The 20,897-nt window shown below is 45.2% G+C and overlaps 1 protein-coding gene and 1 long non-coding RNA gene across 6 annotated transcripts in view; one reads left to right on the top strand and one right to left on the bottom strand.

Annotated features, from left to right (window-relative positions):
• Positions 1 to 1,610: 1,610 nt before the first annotated feature.
• LOC115030646 (uncharacterized) lies at positions 1,611 to 10,966 on the bottom strand. The gene is made up of 3 exons (XR_003836245.2): positions 10,844 to 10,966; positions 3,011 to 3,033; positions 1,611 to 1,773 (listed from the first exon to the last, which is right to left on the bottom strand). It is a non-coding gene; the product is annotated as an uncharacterized LOC115030646 (long non-coding RNA).
• Positions 10,967 to 11,120: 154 nt separating this feature from the next.
• The window catches only part of Kyat3 (kynurenine aminotransferase 3), a 42,454-nt gene continuing 32,677 nt past the window's right edge, over positions 11,121 to 20,897 (top strand). For 2 of the 5 annotated variants that reach the window (XM_029474941.2, XM_021157231.3), the window contains exons 1-2: positions 11,127 to 11,249; positions 16,522 to 16,624. In XM_029474941.2, coding sequence (XP_029330801.1) covers positions 16,523 to 16,624 — 102 coding nt within the window. In that variant the 5' untranslated portion in view covers positions 11,127 to 11,249; position 16,522. Of the gene's footprint in view, positions 11,250 to 14,631; positions 14,811 to 16,521; positions 16,629 to 20,897 lie in introns of those variants that run through there. The other 3 variants (XM_029474940.2, XM_029474943.2, XM_085835461.1) reach the window with 3 other exon arrangements.

Here is a 20,897-nt window from a genome sequence, read left to right as displayed (position 1 = left end):
GACAGCAGATATGCTTTTGCCACTGTATGGAGCAATATACAGACAAAGAGGGCTAATGACATCTGCAGAGAAAGACTTAAGATGCTGTGGCTAAAAGAAATCAGATTGCAGATCTAACTGCCAAACAGGTGGCCCAAAGAGCAATGATCCTGACAGTCTGAGGACTATCAAGTTATGCACAAATTAAGACTGGTAAAAGAAACCCTATATAGAATAGTAGAAACTGAAGAAAGAAAACTAGTCCTTCCATGGGAAGAAGGACACAAATATGTTACCAACTTACATTACTTGACCCACTTGGGGGCCAAAAAAATTTAAAAGGTGTGGTTAATGGACCTGCCTTTGTTGCCCAGGTAAGTCAGGGACTGGCCAAGATATTAGAGATTGATTAGAAGTTATATTATGTATACAGGCTCCAAAGGTCAGAACAGGTAGAAAAGATGAATAGAATTCTAAAAGAAACCTTGACAAAATTAACCATAGAGACTGGCGCAGACTTGGTGCTCCTTCCCCATTCCCTATTTAGAACTGAAAATAGTCCCTCTTGATTCAGCCTTACTCTTTTTGAGATCCTTTATGGGGCTCCCATGTCCATCACTGTCTTAAATGATGTGTTTAAACCTACATATTGTTGTAATAATTATCTGTATGCTAAGTTAAAAGACTTGCAGGTGGTGCAGAAAGAAGTCTGGTCCCAATTGGCTACAGCGACCAAGCCGGGTACCCCAAAGACATCTCACCAGTTCCAGCCAGAGATCTGATCTACGTACACCTACATCATGCCCAGACCCTCAAGCCTCACTAGAAGGGTCCCTGCCTAGTTCTGTTTACTATCCCTTCTTATTCTGTTTTTGTTCTTAACTTTGGCCCATGTTAAAGATAAAGTAAACACAGTACAGCTTATTGTCCTCTAGAGTCAATAACAACCTATAGTTAAGATAGAAGAAGAGTATGATTTCTATTCTCCAAATAGAGATGTAGACTTCTAAAATTCTAAGATTAGAATTACTTAGTAGAAGAAGAGGGGAATGAAAGAAAGAAAACTAAATTCAAGACTTAAATTAAAGCCCTAGCCAGAAAGTTTATTCGCCAAATAAATGCCAAATTGGGAATTGAGTGGGGGTTTCCCCACTAGGTTCTTTCACCTCAACAGAAGAATGGATACAGAAAATGTGGTACATATATACGATGGAGTACTACAAAGAGATTAAAAACAATGACTTCATGAAATTCTCAAGAAAATGGATGGAACTAAAAAATATCCTGAGTGAAGTAACCCAGACAGAAAACAACACACATGGTATGTACTCACTAATAAGTGGATATTAGCCCAAAAGCTCACAATGCCCATAATATAATCCACAGACCATATGGAGCACAAAAGGAAGGAAGATCAGGGTGTAGATGCTTCCGTCCTACATTGAGAGGGAAACAGGACAACTGTGGTAGGTAGAGGGAGATGGGGACCTGGGAGGGAGAGAGGAGGAGGAAGAAATAAGGAGGGCAGTATCTGGAACTGAAGGAGATATCAGAGATGTACAGTGTTGCTGGAGCAGAAAGCAAAGAGGGAACCTAGGCGGGTTGAGAAATAATGGAACATGCTAGTCTGCTCAAGGTTCAAATGTTTAATGGTGGACACCCTTTATAAAGGAGGGGGGAGCCCCATTCCTGCCAATTCATTCTTGGAGCCTGGAACCAGCTGCAGATGATGATGTGCAGGATAGGGCGTAGTCTCTGGAATAGCTCTGGGGCCTCTCAGCAGGTAGCAGTACCCTGAAGAGGAACAGTGACAGTGACTGAACAATAGAGTGATCTAGGGAGGAAGGCTCTGCCCTAGATAATCTCCTTAGTGGCAGCAAGATCAAATTCTGGCTCAGCCTGCTTCAGGCTTATGGGAGGCTACAGTACAGAGGGTCAGAAAATAAAACAAAAATATGTAGCAGTAAAGGATGAGGAACTGGGGATAGCCACTGGAGGTCCTAGACACCCAGGAAACATGAGGTTCCCAGGACCCAATGGGCGTGACTTTAACCAAAATGTGCAAAGAATGGGGAGATAGAACCTGTTGTGACTACCTCCAGTTGATAGGCACGGCTCCTGGTCAAGGGATGGGGCCACCCACCCATCTCAAAGTTTTAACCCAGAAATGTTCCTGTCCAGAGGAAGATCAGGGACAAAAAAAAATGTAATAAAGACTGAAGGAAGGACTAACCAGGCACTTCCCCACCCATCATGTCTGCAGACACCAAACCCAACACTGTTGAAGTGGCCAAGAAGCACTTGCTGACAGGAACCTAGTGTTGTGGTTCCTTGGGAGGGCTGGCCAGCAACTGACCAATGCAGATGTTGGAGCCAACCATCAGACTGAGCTCAGGGAACCTGGTAGAGGAGCTGGCAGAAGGACTAGATGAACAAAGGGGGGTTTGCAACCCCATTGGAGGCCTGATCACCTAGTTCTTCCAGGGTCTGGACCACCAACCAAAGGAATGTACCTGGAGGGATCCATGACTCCAGATATATATGTAGCAAAGGATGACCTTGCCTGACAGCAATGGTCCCAGGGAGGTTTGATGTCCCAGCATAGGGGAATGCGGAGCAGTAGGGTGGGAGAGTGCAGGTGGGTGGGGGAGCACTCTCATACAGGAAAAGGAGAGGGAGGAAGGTGGGTGTGGGATGGTGGTTGGTGGAGGGGTAACCAGGAAGTGGAATATCACAAATGGCATGATTAATTTTTTAAAAATCCAATGCTCCAAAGAGGGAAAAAAATATGTGAATGGCACAATATTATTACTGCAGTCCCTGGAGTAAATAAATGGAAGACAGTGAATTGTACACCAAAAGCCCACACAGCATCATACTTAATGAAAAACTAAATGTTTGTCGCTCTAACCTAGGAAAAACACAAGGGCTTCCATTCTTACCACTCATATTCAATGTGACACTGGATCTCTCTCTCTCTACACCCTCTATTATTTGGGTATCTCACAACACGCACACCAATTGTGCTTACCTCTCAGTCCTCCCATGTCTACCCTGCAACAAAAAAAGAAGTGGGGGAGGTAACAAGTTCATTTTGTGTTGCTCATATACTTACAGGACATGGTAGACTTCTAGTGGCCAGTTCCCTAAGAAAGGATGCCTCTTTCTCTGCCTGTGTCCATACCAAAAACCATCAACTGATGAAAACCATGCACTGGCCAGTGAGGGGCAGGGCCAGCTCTCCCTTGACTACACCACTCCCTATACCATAGTGCTGTGGGACAACTAAGAGCACAGCCAGCTCTCCTGAAAGGGATAGGGCTAACTCTCTGATGCCTACATCACAGCCAATGTTGCTTTTTGGCTGCCAGGGAGGAGTTTGCCATCACCATGGTTTCAGGCAGCAGCTCAGACCACAAACATCCACATTGGCTTCTATGATAATACAGGCAGCAGACATCAACAAACACAGCCCCCTAGCTGCATCTAGACCACAGGCTTCAACATGGTCTCAGGTACATGCGCCTCACATCAACATGGTTCCTGGAGGCAGCCAAGCCCAAGAACATCACCAAGACATCAAGCATCAGCACAGACTGCATTTGACCCGATGGTTCTCAGGCTTCATCAATGGCCTGGGGCAGAAGCATTGACCACAGACACCAGCATGACCTCCTGTAGTGAAAGACCCACAAAGTGAGGACTCCCCCACATTCTGACTCAGGAGAGGCGGCACCCCAAATCACTCACAAGAAATGGCCTTGATGCAAACCACAAGACTTTTTATTCCAGGCGCACTCTGGGGCCCACAGTCATAAAGCACGCAGGGGTAGAGGACCGTAGAACCCCTAGTTGCTGGGGAAGGGAGTATTTAAAGGAAAAAAAACACAACCCAAGAGGGTGGGGAGGGTGTTATTGGAAAATACCAAAAATACCAGTTAAGAGTCACGAGGAAATGGAAGTCACAAGGAAAAATACCTTGTAATTGTGTGGTTATTTTTCAAGACAGTTTCTATGAGCCTCTAACAATAGCACATTTGCATAGCAGGTTCCAGGAAATGTCGGGGTGACTTTTTTTGAACAAACATTCCCTGAACCCAGGAAGCAAGTGGGTAGAGAAATGCTGGTATCTGTTTTATGATTAGCATGCTTTGGAGCATTGAGTCACAAAGGTCACATTCTCAAGCCTGGGCCTAAAGGCCTAGACTTTTTGTTTTTATGTTACACTTTTCAGTAGCATCTCAGACCACAGTGGTCCTCAAAGAGGTCCAGTTCAGAAAGAGAACCTTCTCTTATTTTGGCCTCCATTGTTGTTGCCCTGAGCGTGGGGGATCCCTCAGACCTCTCTGTCACCTGTCACCACCATCACATCTCCAGTTGTGCCTCTCTTGATAGCCTGCACACTCACTGCTACACATTGATTTTATCTTTCCTATCTCCTCATTGCACATTGTGTATCACAGATTTGTTAGGTAGTGGCACCCATCCCCATCCCCATGACCCCAGCCTGGAGGAAGGCATGGGGCTCTGCCCTGGCTGTCTTAGTAGTGCGGTAGTTTGAATGAAAATGGCTTCCAATAGGCTCATAAAAAATGGCATCATTTGAAAAGGTTAGGACTTGTGACCTTGTTAAAGGAGGTATGGCCTTGTTGGAGGAAATGTGTTACTGGGGGAGAGGAGGGAGCTTTGACTCAAAGCCAGTTTTCAGAAACTCAAGCCAAGCCCAGTGGTTTTCCCTCTTTCTGTTACCTGCCAATCCAGATACAGAACTCTTAGCTCCTCCAGCACCATGTCTACCTGTGTGCTGCCATGCTTTCCACCATGCTAATAATGGACTAAGCCTTTGAACTGTAAGCCAGCCCCAATGAAATGTTTTCCTTTATAAGACTTGATGTGGTCATGGTGTCTCTTCTCAGCAATGGAACTCTAACTATGACGTACAGTACCACAAGAAAAGATCCTACAAGCATGTGGATAAGCAAGGATAAAATGAAGCTGTCTTTGTTTGCTGTCAATATGCTTTTGTGTGAAAATCCCAGGGAATCTATGTATTTTTCTTACAACTAATCAGCGAATTTCCCAAGGTCAAAAGACACAAGGTCAACGTCTTAGTTACTTTTCTCCTTGATGCCACAAAATACTTAGTAGAAGCAATTTAAGAAAAGAAAGTTTATCTGGTGTCTTACAATTTTATTGCTACACTGGGGATATGGGACCTGAAGAGGCCACCTCCCATAGGCAGGCAGGAACCCCGGAGATATAAAGACACCGACTCATCCATAAAATGGTCAACCTGTCTAAAAGAAATGCAGGCACAGGAAAGAGAGCAGAGACAGAATGGCCAACCAATAACCTGCCCAACTTGAGACCCACCCCATGGGCAAGCATCAGTCCCTGACACTATTAATGATACTCTGTTATGCTTGCAGACAAAAGCATGTTGTCTTCTGAGAGGCTCCCACACAGCAGCTGACTCAGACAGATACAAACACCCACAGCCAGCCAGTAGTTGGAGTTTAGGGACTCTTATGGAAGAATAAGAGGAAGGAATGTGGGCCCCAAAGGGGATAGGAACTCCACAGGCAGACCAACAGAGTCAACTAACCTAGGCCCTTGGAGCTCTTAGTGTCTGAACGATCAACCAAAGAAAATACACAGGCTTGGCCTAGGCCTCGCATGTAGCAGATGTGCAGCTTGACCTTCATGTGGGTCCTGAACAACTGGAACGGGGTCTATCCCAAAATCTGTTGCTGGTATGTGAGATATATTCTACTAGCTGGGCTGCGTTGTCTAGCCTCAGGGGGAGAGGAAGCACCTAGCCTTGCAGAAACTTGAAGTGCCAGGGTCGGGGTGGGGGGCCCCGGGGGTGGGGGGTGGATACCCAGGGGGGCTCCACACACTCAGAGGAGAAGAGGAGTGGTATATGAGAAGAATTGTGGGAGGGGATGACTGGAAGGGGGCAGTGAGCAGGATGTAAATTGAGTGAGAAAAAAGATTATATTGTTAGGAGAGACACCATGACCACAGCAGCTCTTATAAAGGAATACATTTAATTAGGATACAATTTCAGTGATTTAGTTCATTATTGTCATGGTGAAAAATATAGCAGCATGTAGACAGGCATGATGCTGGATAAAGAGCTGAGAGTTCTACATCTTGATTCCCAGGCAGCAGGAGACTGTATACCACACTGGGTGGCAGCTTGAACATAGAAGACCTCAAACTCTGCCCCCAAGGTGACACACTTCCTGCAACAAAGCCACAGCCACTCTAACAAGACCACATTTTCTAAATAGTGCCATTCCCTTACTGGCTAAGCATTCAAACACCAGAGTCCTATTCAAACCACCAGAGCTGGACATGGTGGAAGAACCTTTAATCACAGTATTTGGGAGGAAGAGGCACCCAGATCTCTGAGCCAAAGCCAGCCTGGTCTACATAACAATTTCCAGGGCCAGCCAAGGCTACATAATGATACTCTGTCTCAAAAAGGAGGAGTGGGTTATAGGTAGAAACGGGGGAGGAAATGAGGAGGAAAAGGAGAAAGAGGAGGAAGAAGAGGAGGAAGAGGAGTTGTTTATTTTTTTCTCTCAGTTATAGATTCAGTCGAATTGATAGGGATCAATAGGGAAATGATGGAGGTGCGGCTGGTCACAGTGCATTGCATCTGCAGTCACGAGGCAGGGAGAGATGAATGGATGCTGGTACTCAGGTTTTGCTTCTTCAGCAATTTGGTACCCCAGCCTAAGGATGGTGCAACTCTCACTTAGGGAGGGTCTAACCATAGCAACTACCTTAATAAAGCCATATCCAGATGCTCGTCTCTCCAGTGACTCTAGATCCTGTCAAGATGACAATATTAGATCACAGGGGTTGGGAGATGGTTAAGTTAGTAAAGTGCCTGCCATCTAAGCATGAAGACCTGAGTTTGGATCCTCAACGTCATCAAATGAGTGGGAGAGAGGGCACACATCTGTAACCCCAAGTCTGGAGATGATGGAACAGAGACAGACAAGCACTTGGGGATTACTGGCCAGCCAGTCTAGCCAGTTATGTAAATCCAAATTTAATGAGAAAGTCTGTCTTAAAACTTAAGGTGGCCAGCAATCGAGAAATAGATACGCAGTGTTGACATCTGGCCTCCATATCCATATCCACACATACACACCTGTGCATGCTCACTGGAAACACATACATCACACATTTTATACAAACACACACACACCCCTCCCCATCTCAGTCAACAAACAAAAAATAAACTTCAGTCCTTTCTATATATACGTAATGAGCAACCAGAAATCAAAATTCACAATAACTAGAGAAAAAGTGAAATATTTAGCTGCAAATCCACAAAGAAGTGACCCACACACTCTCCCACATTTTATTACAGAGACCTTCCCAGGTTAGGTCAGACCCAGTCTCCCTAGGGAGCTAGGTAAGATCCCATAGAAAATCACAGCTGCCTATGCTATAGGAATTATTTATTCAGAACTCTTTGTTGGACAGCGACATGAATTGGGAAGTAGTGGGGTAGACAGATGGTTCAGTAGTTAAGCACCCTGGCTGATCTTCCAGGAGACCTGGGTTTGAGTCCCAGCACCCTTGAGGGGGCTTACAACCATCTCCTACTCCAGTTCCATGGAATCTGATGCCTCCTTCAGACCTCCACGGGCACCAGGCATGCACATGATACACATACACACATGCAGGGCAAACATTCTTACACATAAGATAAATAAATACATTTCATAGAATTGGGGATAGGTAACTGTCTAATAGGGAATAAAGATAATAAACACATATTCATAAAAAACTAGATGCTCTAGAAGAGAGGGGTGGCTCTTTCTGACTTAGAAAAGAGCTGCCTTAGTACCATGGGTTGTCAAATTTCCCTAGCATGTCTTAAAAATATTCCCTGACCAGACAAGCAGTAGAGAAAAAGACGCAAGAAAGGAATCTAAAATAGAGGGGAATAGACAGGAAGAGTGAAAGCCTATCAAATCCATCTGTGATGGTGTGTATATGCTTGGCCCAGGGAGGGGCACTATTAAGAGGTGTGGCCTTGTTGGTTTAGGTGTGTCACTGTGCACAACGGTTTTAATACCCTCATCCTAGATGCCTGGACGTCTCCTCCTATATGCCTTTGGATGAAGATATAGAACTCTCAGCTCCTCCAGCCCCACATCTGCCTGGATGCTTCCATGCCTTGATAATGGACTGAATCTCTGAACCTGTAAGCCAGCCCCAATTAAATGTTGTCCTTTGTAAGAGTTGTTATGGTCATGGAGCCTCTTCACAGCAGTAAGACCCAAAGTAAGACACTATACAAACACATCTTTAGTGATGTGTCTCTAACTCAGCAATCAGTGTTACCTGACTCAAAACACCAATTAGATACATACATTTCAGACGGCATCATACGCCATCTAGTGGCTATCACTTTCATTACTACCTGTGAGCGTTAACATTTAATGTTATATTCCCCTATACATTTCCCTAGAACGTGGTCTGTTGTTGTTGTTGTTGACCATAGCACCATCAGAAACATAGTAAATGCTACATGCAAAGCTTTAAACCTGAGATCTGGCTCATCCAGACTGCTTTTCTGACACTTCGCCTTCAGTGTTTGCAGCTGGATTACTTCACATTACAAGAGCGTTTCAGAGGTTTGATGTACATTTATCCTCTTGCTCTGCTCTATTTTACACAAAGTGTTTCATCACCATCCATCTTTAAGAACTCAGAGAATCTAAGTTGGTTTATGTACCAACACTGCCTCAGAGCCCAAGTGTGCAATGCAAATAGCCTGAAACTCTAACTTTGCACAGCAGGACAGACAGAGGGAGCAAGTCTTCATGGACAATCCCTGGAGATGAGAATCTTCAGCCTGTTAGCATCCCTTGAAAGTTTACATGCACCTTTATGGATGTGGACCAGGAGTTCCAGAGGCAAAGTCACAGAGAGAAGGAGACCAACACCTCCTCAGCTGGGCAGTTCCCACCCAGCAGAGGCTTGCCTGTGTTCACACCAGGTTCTCACCCAGCAGAGGCTTGCCTGTGTTCACACTGAGTTCCCACCCAGCAGAAGCTTGCGAGTGTTCATGATTTCTGATGTTAGCTGGGAGATGTGCAGTGAACCCACATCTAGAAGACTACTGTTGAACTTTTCCCAAGGGCAGTTTTGATGATTATCATTTACATATACACCTCATATCTTCAATCACTTTCCCTACTATAATGATATGTAAATTTAAGACAACAGTTCGAAGATGATGTGACTAGTTTAAATTGCAAGTGCTAGCAGCTGAACTGCATTCAACCCAGAGAATATATGTGGATGGAGACAGAAAGAGACAGAGTGACCTTTGCAATCTCTTTGAGGGTAAATGCACACTTTCTGCCAAGGCTTCTGAAACATTTAAATTAATGCCAACATCACTATTATTGCCTAGCTGGGAAGCACTAATTTCCAACTCACAAGCTGAGCAAGCATCTGCATGTCTGTATCTCTTGGCACTCTAGAGGCTGAAGCAGAAGGGTGTCTGAGTTTGGGGGCAATGGGCTAAGTAGCTAAAATAGTCAAGGGTGCACAGTGAGATCCTATCTTGAAAACAAAAGGACAAGCAAACAAAGAACAGAAAACTTCAACTTGTAGATTCCATGTTTTGCTCCAAGATGGCTGCAGCCAGCAAATTGACTATTTTAATGAGCATGGAAACCACAAGTCAAAGAAACGGTAAAGGCAGCAGTCCACCATGTGGGCAGTGTAATTATATCAGAAACTAGGAACACAGTGGTCATGAAACATACCCTGTGTTTTGAAATAAGAAACTAGCAACTTACTGTAATGGTTGTATGTGAAAAGGAGAAGAGAGAGAAAAGAAAGGGACACCGAGCAGCCACTTAGCCTCAAAAACCTTGAGAACGAACTGCGATGTTCCCCAACTCAACCTCAGCAATATCAACAGAACACCAAGTGCAGATAAAGCCATTCCAGATCGTCATGAGTTTTAGGTCCAAAGGGGAAAACTCCAAGAATCCCGAAAATGGGCAGACCCACTGAATGGGTTCAAAATGAAGGCTTGCCTCACCTCAAACTCCACTGAAGAATTTCAGGGAGAGACAAAAGTTCACCCTCATCCTTAAGGACCTCTGAAAGTTTCTGTCTGCCAGGAAAAGCCACTTGCCTATTAAGATACAAAGTGCCTACCAAAGCCACAGAGCTCTCAAGCCCTCCTCCCCTTCTATTCTAAACTTCCAGGCTGTTCCAATTCACAGGATAAACACACACACACACACACACACACACACACACACACCCCTGAAGCTGCAGCCACCGGTTTTTCTTTATAACTCGCAAGGTTTTTCCTGCTATTCCCTCTGCTCTGGAGAGACAGCCCTTGCCAGTCTGCCTCTCTGCTCTCTTCCCATAACTGCTTTGGACTTTCCCCAAATCCTTTAGTTATTCTCTCTCTCCTATATCTTTGGTAAACATCTTCTTCCCACCATGGGTCGGTCAGTTCAGCAGCCTGCCTGTGCCCTTGCTTACAATGAGCTCCTTTAATGTTCGTGATCAGAAGCGTTTGGCTCACTGTGGCAAGGTCAGTGCATCCAACCAAATCCGCTTTTGTTCCTTCCTACAGGCGTGAGTACAGCGTTCAGCCACTCTCGTGACCTACAATACCTCGACTCCTTTAAACGCAAGAGGAAGAAAATCTAAGCCCCAAGCTGTGCTCTTAACAGCTTGTCCTCCCGCTTCAGTGTCACTTCCTCTGCCCTTTAGGTCCTGCATCACTTTACAGTTCCGAAGGAAAGATTCCCTCTCCCTCCTCTCTCCCCATCAGAGGGAACACATAGACACCTACACAGGCCGGCCTCTCAAGCATTTTCAAGTCTTTCTCCTAGAACCTGCTTCAAATCCACGCAGCGGAGATTTAAAATCAGTTCTGCTCCAAACAGTCGCACACTTCCAGTTTATCCTGGATACTCAGCCAAGGCCACGCCCTTTCCCTAGCCTGCGAGCTTCGTGTGCACCCGCACAGGGCGCGCCACGATTGGAGAAATCCGTAACCAATCTGTAGCCTTCGCCCTGATACCGGAGCCAATCCCTGGTCACAGCCACGCACCGCCTCCACCCCGCCTTCTCCACAATCAGGAGGGTTCCTGCTGCACTCTGCTTCTGGATCCCCGAGTGCATTTCGCCAGGGACCCCGGCCACACCTAGCGACCTCCGGACTAAGGCCAAAGACGCATTCGAACCAGGAGAACGACGTAAGCGGGCGGGACGTAGTGAGCGGTGACTCGGCCCGGAGCGTACAGAGTTTGCGGAGCCGGGAGCCAAAGGGAGGTTGGCGGGCAGGAGAAGCAACGGTACTAGGCACATGGTTGGACCGCAGCGGAGACTGTGGGATTTACCTTGGGGTTGACAGGCTTTTCTTTGGAGAAAAGTCCACCCTTGTCCCTTTTACTCTTGATTGTGTAGTCTGGGTGTTTAGAACGCACCTTTGCAAGGGCAATACTGACTTCAGTTCATCCGTGTTAGATGTTTGTGTTTGTTTCTTGAGACAGTCTCTTGTTCTCGAAGTAGTTTTGTGGCAAAGGAGCTTTTTAATCCTCCTATCTCCACTCCCACACACCCGACCCACACACCCAGGGCTAAGATTAGAGGTGTGCGCCACCGCTGCTGGTTTTATTCGGTGACTAGATGGGAACCCAGAGCTTCGTCCCTACTAACTGAGCTACCTCCCTAGCCCAGATAGAGCGAAAGTTCAGGGTTGGAAAGGGAAACTAAAGCAGTTAAACCAGACGCCTGAACTTACCTTTTCTGAGCTTTGCAAAAGACAAAAGCAGTCTTAATCGGTGGTGTCTGAGGGTCAAGCAGCCTTGTAGATCTGAGCCGCTCGCCTCTGAGCACCTCCATTCAGTGTTCCACCTATGGGCTGCTGGGTAGGTAGGTGACACACGGGAAGCTTGCTCAGGGCTGCAGGCAGCCAGTCTGTAAATCTGTTCAACTTTTGCCTGTGTGCGGTATCCTAATTTCAGCATCAGGTGACTAAACCGCTTCCCTTGTGAGAGAATTCCACTTTCACGCGGCCTTAAAGCCCGTTTTGAATGGTGCCTCTTAACTCTTATGCTGATAAACTTGACTGTATTTTTTATTCATGCTTCACCTCTTCATATGGCCTTGAATGCCTCTGTACTTTGAAAGCTGGAACCCTGTTCGCCTAATTGTAACTGTTCTGTTGCAATTAGCGAACTTTATAAACATTCTAGAACTGGGCTAACAGGTATGGCATGTGGTGAAAATAAAGGGAGCAATGTTATTTATCGAGAGACTGTCTCTGATAAATCTTTCTTGAGCTTTCAGGTAACCTGAAGGTTCCTGACGTTTTCAGATTGCTAACACAACTATGTCTGTATACCTCCTGTGGGTCAGACTTGTAACTTGGTAGTTAGAGTGGTAAATTCAGAGCACTAAACTTTAACCATGTTTAAACTGAGTTGTGAATGTTTTGCCTACCTTTGAGATTTGCGGTTTTCCTTCAACTTTTAACCTCTAGGTTGCCCACGGTCTTCCAGAAATGAATCAGTCCACCCTAGAGATGATAAAATGGTAGTTTTATTTTTCTGTTGATCCCTGTGTATCTAACATGGGTTTCATATTTTATATACCCTATGCCGTGATTAGATTGCCTGGGTCACCCTGACTCACATCTCTCTGGTTTTCTTCACAGACCCTTAAGGAGAAACCAAAAGCCAACTACCTTTTTCTAGCAAAAAAAAAATAAAAATAAAAATAAAAAAATAATAAAAATCAAAAGCCATGCAGATGTAATGAGGCTAGTAATCCCATTTCGAGGGTGAAGGCCAGAGGATCAGGAGTTCAGGGTCACCCTTGCCTTGAGGATAGCCTGGTCTACATAAGACCTGTCTCAAAAATAAATAAATGAGGTAGGGCAATGGTGGCACACACCTTTAATCCCAGCACTTGAGAGGCAGAGGCTGGCAGATTTCTGAGTTTAAGGACAGCCAGTGCTATACAGAGAAACCCTGTCTTGAAAAAAACCAAAATAAGAAGAATAAGAATAGAGAAACCCTGTCTCAAAAAAACAAAATAATAATAATAATAATAAATAGGAAAACTAGCTTTCTTCTAAGGCTCAGAATCTGTAACTGAATAAAGTGTGTTTGCCCCCTTGGTGATTGAAAAACCAATAAGCCAACTTGGCAATACACTATATTTAATTCCCAAGTCAAAAATCACAAGGGCTACCTACACCTATACAGCTACTTGAGTGGCCAAGGGTGGAGTCAGGACTAGCCTGAGGCTACATAAGGAGTTGGAGACAGTTTAGTTTGCCCAAGCTTCAAAAGAAAATAAGAACTAGAAACATAGTTAAGACTGCTAGAGAGCTTTGCCTAACCTGCGCATGGCCCTAGGTTCGAAGGAACTGAGGAACACACAGTCCCTTTTACAGGGGGGTGGGGAGGGGAGGGGAAGGGGCACCAGCATTTGCATAGGCAAGACTTGTCATCAAGTGTGCAAATCCACACTCAAGTCCTAATGTGTGCACTCACAGCAAACCCTTCTCCCAGTGAGCCAAGTCCGACCCCTTCCTAGTGTAAGAAGTGAAAAGAAACACCACGTAGTGTTACAGCTGCCTTACACACTCAGAATAAAAGCTGATAGTTGATGAGTTCTGTTTGCTGGGATTTCTTTCCAGTTCTATCTAAGTAGCTGGGCAGTCGAGAAGCTTGATTGCCCAGATCTCCCTGCATTTTCCTGAGACTGCATGATTTCCCCACGGGTACAGAAGCAGTGCCCAATGAATCCTTCTTGTGTAACTGGAGACTCTTGAAATAGTTGTCCAGGAAACCCAGCTTCAAAATTAATGTAAGATCCATAGCTTCTCGTTCATCAAGAACCTGTTTGAAGAAGCCAAGTGTCATGGCATAGGCTTGCAATTCCAGCACTTTGGAAGTCGAGGAAGGAGGATCAGGAGTTCAAGGCTCGCCTCTGCCTCATAGAAAATCCAAGGCCAGACTGGACCTCATTAGACCCCCAGGTCAAAACTTTAGGGAGTTAAGGGATGGATGTTCTGACAATCCAGTTTCACTCTTTGGCATAGCTGGGATTGCAGACCCTCCCCTCTGGGCCCAGCTTATAAACTGTCTTTTTATTACTATTGATTGTTACCAAGATGACCACAACTGAAATTTGTCTAGTTCCTAAATGATCTATTCTGGATATTAAAACTTCTAGAAGTTGTCTTTTTATTTACTAAAATTTCATGTTCATGATGAGATCAAAGATATTTATTATTATTATTATTATTAATTACTACAGGAGCTCACTCTGTAGACCAGTCTGGGCTTTTCACAGATACCCACCTGGCTCTGCCTCCAGAGCACTGGGATCAAAGGCCACCATACTGGCCCAAAACCTTTATAATTTAATTTAAAATATCTACACAAATCTCAATGCAAAATGACTTAATGTCAATCTCAATAAAACATCAGTGGATCTGAGGGGATGTCTCAAAAGAATACCTTTATTTATTTAAGAATACTGAAGCACCACAGAGGAATGCAGTGGGCATTTTCAAAGGGAACTCAAGGGGAGGTGGCTTTAGGGTTTTTCTTTTCTTTTAAGGTGCTGGGATTAAACACAGGACTTTTCCTTGTGCACGGCAAGTACTCCTCTGCTGAGCTGCATGCTCACTCAAGATTTTGAGACAGTCTTGCTAGCCCAGGCTAGCCACAAACATGATCTTCCCACTTTACTCTTACAACTGCTAGGATTTTCAAGGACACTATGATCAGCACATAGGGGTAAGTTCTCTATGAGCCCTACTTAGTTGATGTCTGTGGGCTGTGTTCTTCTGGTGTTCTCAACCCCTCGGGTCCTATAGTTCTTCTTCCTCCTCTTTCCTTGGGGTTCCCCAAGATCCTTGAGGGAGAGACTCTACCGGGTCCAGCATGGCCTTGGTGGGGACAGAATAGCACGGTTCCTGCCCCTGGGACAGGGTCAATGGATGTGGTCCTCTATGAGTGTCCATGGCTGCCATGGTCATAAGGCTTGTTTGTATAATAATGTGCATATTTTACACTTCTCCTTTAAGGAATGTCCTCCCTGTTAACCTTAATGACTCCATGACAATCAGATAGTATTAAGACCAGGAGGCAAAGGTGCAGTTAACATATTAACAAAATGGTAAACACTGGGACCTTCCGGACAGCCCTTAGGGCTGTGGAAAATAACTCTAAAAACATGAGTTGGAAAATACATAATTTCTCAACTATGCAAAGTGTAAGGATGCAATATGAATTATGCGTGATTCAAGAATCTAGAGGAACAAAGGCAGCTGCATTAATGATCCAGCTTGTCAGAAAAATACAAAGGCAGGGAGATTCCTGAGTTCAAGGTCAGCCTAGGGCCGAGCAAGGTTAGGCCCAGGGGTAGTATAGAAATGGTAATTTCAGGATGGACTCCAACCCATTTATCTGATCACCTGTGTTTAACAGAATCAGATTTCTGAATCCTTATACAATATTAAAAGAAAATGTGTGCTTGCTGTCTCCTACGAATTAAGGAGCTAGAGTGATGGGCTACTGATTCATAGGAATCAAAAGGAAACCTGAAGTAAGTGACTAGATTGATATGTAAAATAAAAGACTGGGCTTATGATCTGCAAGAAATGAGCTATCCAGAGAATTTTTTAGAATAGCAAGAGAGTACTGTTGAGAGAAGTGTCTCAAGCAAGAGAGAGAGAGGGAGAGAGAGAGAGAGAGAGAGAGAGAGAGAGAGAGAGAGAGAGAGAGAGAGAGAGCGCTAGCTTTCTGCAGCTCTCCAGAGAAGAAAAGAAAGCAAAACAGAGAGAGAGCAGTCTGGAAAGCTGTCTCCAGCAGAGCATAGGCCACCAGCTTGCACTCACGAATTGACTGCGAGTGGTTTGTTTTTGCAGCTTCCAGACACCCCTTCTCTCAGGACCCCTCTCCAAGCTGAGGTTGGTCCCTGGTAAGATCCAAGGAGATTTCCAGTTTGGACTCTCTCTCCACCTAAAGTTTGAGTGAGGGTCTCTATAAGACGAAGAAGAGGAGCATTCAGGTGGTTCCAGAAATGAATAATAAATAATAGAAAGGAAATGTAAAAGGAAAAGAGGCCGGGAAGAAAGCTAGTATAGTTACCCAAAATGTGTGGTTCTGCAGGTAAATATGCTTGCTTGACAGACTGAGGAGGGTGTCTAGAACTCACATGGTTAAAGGAGAGACGCGAGTCCCCACAAGTTGTCCTAGGAGCCCCACACTCATTATTAGCATGGTTTAACGTCTAATGCTCTGAACCTTGAAGTCTAAATACAACATAGCATAGTGAGGGCAAGAAGTCTGAAGCATTTTTCATTCCGTGTACATATACCTTAAACCCCTCATCAACATTGAAGATGTCTGTATATGTGCTTGTGTTCTCTCAGCCACCCACGGGGATCTTGTAGTGGTGCAGCGACCGCTCATTGACTCCTTTTTCAATGTCTCTTTTCTCTAGCATGCTTTTGGCCCAGAGGAGACTCTTCTCCCTTGGCTGCAGAGCAAAGCCAATAAAGACAATTTACTCTTCTTCGAAAGTCCTCGGACTCTGCACTTCTGCCGTAGGTATTGCTTGTCACAGACCCAATATTGCATGTATTTTCTCATGTTGGTTAAAAATTATGCAATTTCCCAGGGACTTTTAGTATCTTAGTGGGAGGTGTAGTTCTGTGATGTGGGCTGAAGGAGGGAGCCTCAGCACTGGCCAGAACTCTGGTTCTTTAAGCACCTGCCTGCTTGTCGTTCGTGGCTCATCGTGGTGGCCGTTCTTAGTCTACGGTCACAAAATATGAGTTTGAATATGAGTTTCTCTGTGTTCCGAATGAGAAAGTGGGTGTATTCACTTGCCCAAAGTTGGGTACCTTACTCACCGTGTCTGGCTCTGCCATGCTGAAGTGCCGACCTTTTTGTTTAGCAAAGGCTATCGCTGTGACCAAAAGTCCAAAAGTGCAGGTCGATGACCTCCAGCTCACCTAATCCAGTGTTTCTCAACCTAAGGGTTGTGACCCTTTCACAGGAGTCATATCTGATATCCTGCATGTCAGACGTGACACTAAACAACAATAGCCATCTCTAAGGTCATCAAGAAGGGGAAACCAACAGAGCTGCCATTTATTATTTTGGTTACCCGTGGCGTTCAGGTGCCGTCTCACTGTTAGCTTCAAGGTTGATAGAGACAGGGGTTCACTCAGGTTAGGGGTACAGGTTAGGAGTGTTGTCTGGTAGTCATGTGGGTGATAGGTGAGACTCAGAAGTTAACAGTGAACACTGGAGTTGCACGTGTGGACCACTGCACAGCATGCCAAGCTGCATCTCACCCCACCCCCAGCATCTGGGAAACCTCCAGGGCTTAGCTGTGCCTCCAGCTGCCATGAGTTCAGAGAAGCCAGTGGGCACAGGTGTGTATGAAATACGCAGTGCATGGAAAGGCAAACTACTTTCTCCACAGACTGAAGTCAGACAAACGTGCAGCAACAGGCTTTGATCGATACCCGATTGCCTTCAGTTTAGGAAGGTCCAGCGCAGCTCACACCCACTGCGCTCCTAGGACTGGTCCTGGGAGGGTGTGCTGAGGCCCGTGCCTGGCTTCCTGTTGAGGTATGTGTAAGATTTTCCTCTAACACACCATCTCTCAGAGAGTCAGGATCACTCATGAGTTCAGTCAAGAGAAGTTGAACACATCACATTCAAAATGTTCATTTTTTTGGCTGGTTGGTTTGGTTTGGTGTGGTTTTTCAGACAGGGTTTCCTGTAAGCGAGTCTGACCTAGAGCTTGCTAGGTAGCTCCGGTTGGCTTCCTCCTGCCTCTGCCTCTCAAGTTCTTGGATTACAGGTATGCATCACCATGCCTGCCTGCCTGCCTGCCTGCCTGCTTATTTGTAGTTTGAGACAGGCACTATATAGACCAGGCTGACCTCAACTTTGTAATGATTCCTTATCTCCAGCCTCCAGTACTGTGGGAATACAGGACAGAGCCACGAAACCCAGCTTAGAAATAATAGTGTATAAAATAGAGAAACCGAGTATGTGTTGCTTAGAGGTTTCCGTTAAATTCTCAGACCTTGGCATCTGGTGTAATTGCCTCATCCTTAAATCTTAGTTCAGAGGTCCGGCTGAATTTTACATTCAGTTTTTCCATCATGGCAGGAGCAGTCTGTGTTTGTGCTGCCATCTAGTGGCCAAACGCAGTAATCCACCTGGTTTCCTGAATACGGAGCTGGGAAGCTCCTATCTGTTTGTTCATCTTTACTTGAGGAACGTTCTTTCCAGAGAGAAAAAGGAGGAGTGGTCTCAGAACACCCTGACAACCTTTTCAAATCAAGTCTAGACCCAACAAACTACAGTGAAGAATGACAACTCAATGATCGTTTGCTGGAAAACGATCCATGAAAAAACAGCCACAAGCAATCACACAGCATCCCCGTAACCCCGCGACAGCGGGCCTTGTTTTTGTCTGTAGCTCATGCCTTACCTTGTGGAGCTGTAAATTGAACCCAGAGCCTGCACACGCAAAGCAAACAGTCCTCCACTGAGCTATAACCCAGTCCTTTGATTTGTTCTTTGTCATTAAGGATTAGTTCGATTTTGTATTTTATAGGAGGGTTTTTTTTATATACATACAATGATTTTAAGTGTAGCATGTCGGTGGTTTCTCCCTCCTTGCTGTTGAGTGCTACTTCAGGTTGTGGCTTGGCCGTTGCTTCCTTTTCTTTTCCCCCTTTGAGAAGCTTTGGGTTGTTTCCTAGGTTTAGATTTCTGTGCATAAACGGTGTGAAGGGTCCCTGTGCATTGATTTATTAGATGAGGTTTTCCGTTCTCTCGTAAACACCTCGCAGTGAGATGTCTGCTTGACTTTTAACTATATTTAAATTGTGTTTAATTTTTAGGTCACTTCCAAAACATTTCCCAAACTGCCTGGACCCCATTACATCCCATGAGGCCTGAGCAGTAGCCAGTGGCCCCCATCCCTGTCCGCAACACTTGCTGTCTACAGACATCTTAATGGATTCATTATGATGTCTCCTGACTTTAGTTTTCATTTCCCTGGTGATTCCTGGGGCTTAATGTCCCTCCATGAGAGTGAATTTGGGGGCGGGGTGGGGGAGGTTACTTTGTGTCTTGGGAAGGAAAGTAGAGTAGGTGGGGACAGAGATGAAATAAAACCCGCGGGCTCGAGGTCTCTTCCCTGTGTGCTGGAGCGCCCCTCTGCACTTCCAACAGAAGCGCCAACCTTCTTATCATTCTCCTTTATACCAAAAGACTACATGCAGATTTCGTCTGCAACTCATGCAAATAAGAGGTCTGATAGCTTTGAGCTGTTGAGGGTATCCGATGTGCCAGGGGAAGCCTCAGCCCTTGGTAATGTCCCAGTGCAGTCCTGAGAGTGCCGGGTTACACAGAAGCCCGAGTGACAGCTGTGTACTTCACAAAAGAAGCCATAGCATAGGTTGGGAGATAGCATGGCATTTCCAGTGTGTTTTAAACAAAACGAGAGACATTATGAAGTATTATTAGTGATAAGGAGTCCTAAGTGCTATGACTGGGGGCACTGGGGCATCAAAATATACACAAATAAGTAAAATAAAAATACAATAGTGTGCGTGTGCGTGTGTGTGTGTGTGTGTGTAGTATTCAGGGTTCTTCTAGAAGAATACAGAATTGTATACAGCTCTGCCTTTTCTATCTTAGGCCTTTCTTGCCCTCTAGTCACCTTGGCTGCGCTGGGTAAAGACTTGATTAACTCATACTGTCTGGATTTGACAGCCTCGTTTCCCTCAGCTCCATCCCCTTGTTTGTGAGGCTTTTTCTGTACCTGTCTCATCCACCCTACAAGCATTAAATCCTGTGGGTTAAGTCCTTAAAATGTGTACAGCTGTAGCTTCCTGTATTGGGTGCCTGAGTTGTAATTCCTTTCATCTTTTGAACTAGCTTTGTTGACGTTTTTTCCTTATCTTTGCTAAACTTGCTCACCACTGTGTGTTGAAGCTCTAGAGAGGCACCCGTTCCCTTCAAGCTGAGGAAAGATTAAGTAGTGTGTGATGTCAGCAACTTTGTATAAGACAGCAGCTCGTGAATATGCAACACCTGAAAACTCACTGATGAACAAATGCACTCCACATGCTTGGCTGTGTTCAAAATTCCCACCAGACCTTTAGCTGCTCTCTAGGAAGTAAGATTTACACAACCACTGTTTCCCTCTGCCCTTGGTGTGCTCGCCGAAGGGTATGATTGCTTATTCTGGGGCCAAATATGAGTTGCCATTGTTCAGGAGCACGGGTACACCCAAATTCCATGTTCCGGTGTGTTAACAGTCTGATGGAGCTTTTGAGGTAATGAACAAAGATAGTCATAAATCAAGCCACTTTTAAAATATGTTGGTGAAGACATTAGGTAGGGAGGTTAAAGCAAGGTGTGTGCATGCTCGTGTGTGTGTGGGGGGGGGTCTCTCTTCTAATCTGTGACACTCAGCCTTTTGGTTGGCAAAGCTAGTGATCTATGATACCATTCAAAGGATTTTTGTACATTAGCCATAAATACATTAGAATAGACACTGAGTCTCTCAAGGGGGCTGAAAATAACCTGAGAGAAACTGTAACTGGGCCCCGGACCTGCAACGTTCCAACCTGACCTCTGTGAATGTCCAGTGGCTTCTCACCTACTTCTCGCTAGTCAACTGATTTTCCCCGGTGCGTGAGCAAAGCAAGTGCTTACGCAATGGGAGGTTTAGTTTGGTTTTGCTCACATCAAAGCAGATGTGAGCCCACCCTAGTGACCTCATCTTAACTCTGGCATATGCAATGAGCCTATTTCTTCTTTTTAAGACATCTTTGTTAT

The sequence above is a fragment of the Mus caroli genome, unplaced genomic scaffold, assembly GCF_978045245.1.
Source record: "Mus caroli unplaced genomic scaffold, Mus_caroli_1 scaffold_3, whole genome shotgun sequence".
In the NCBI taxonomy this organism is placed as follows: domain Eukaryota; kingdom Metazoa; phylum Chordata; class Mammalia; order Rodentia; family Muridae; genus Mus; species Mus caroli.
This window is presented reverse-complemented; position numbering and strand designations above follow the sequence as displayed.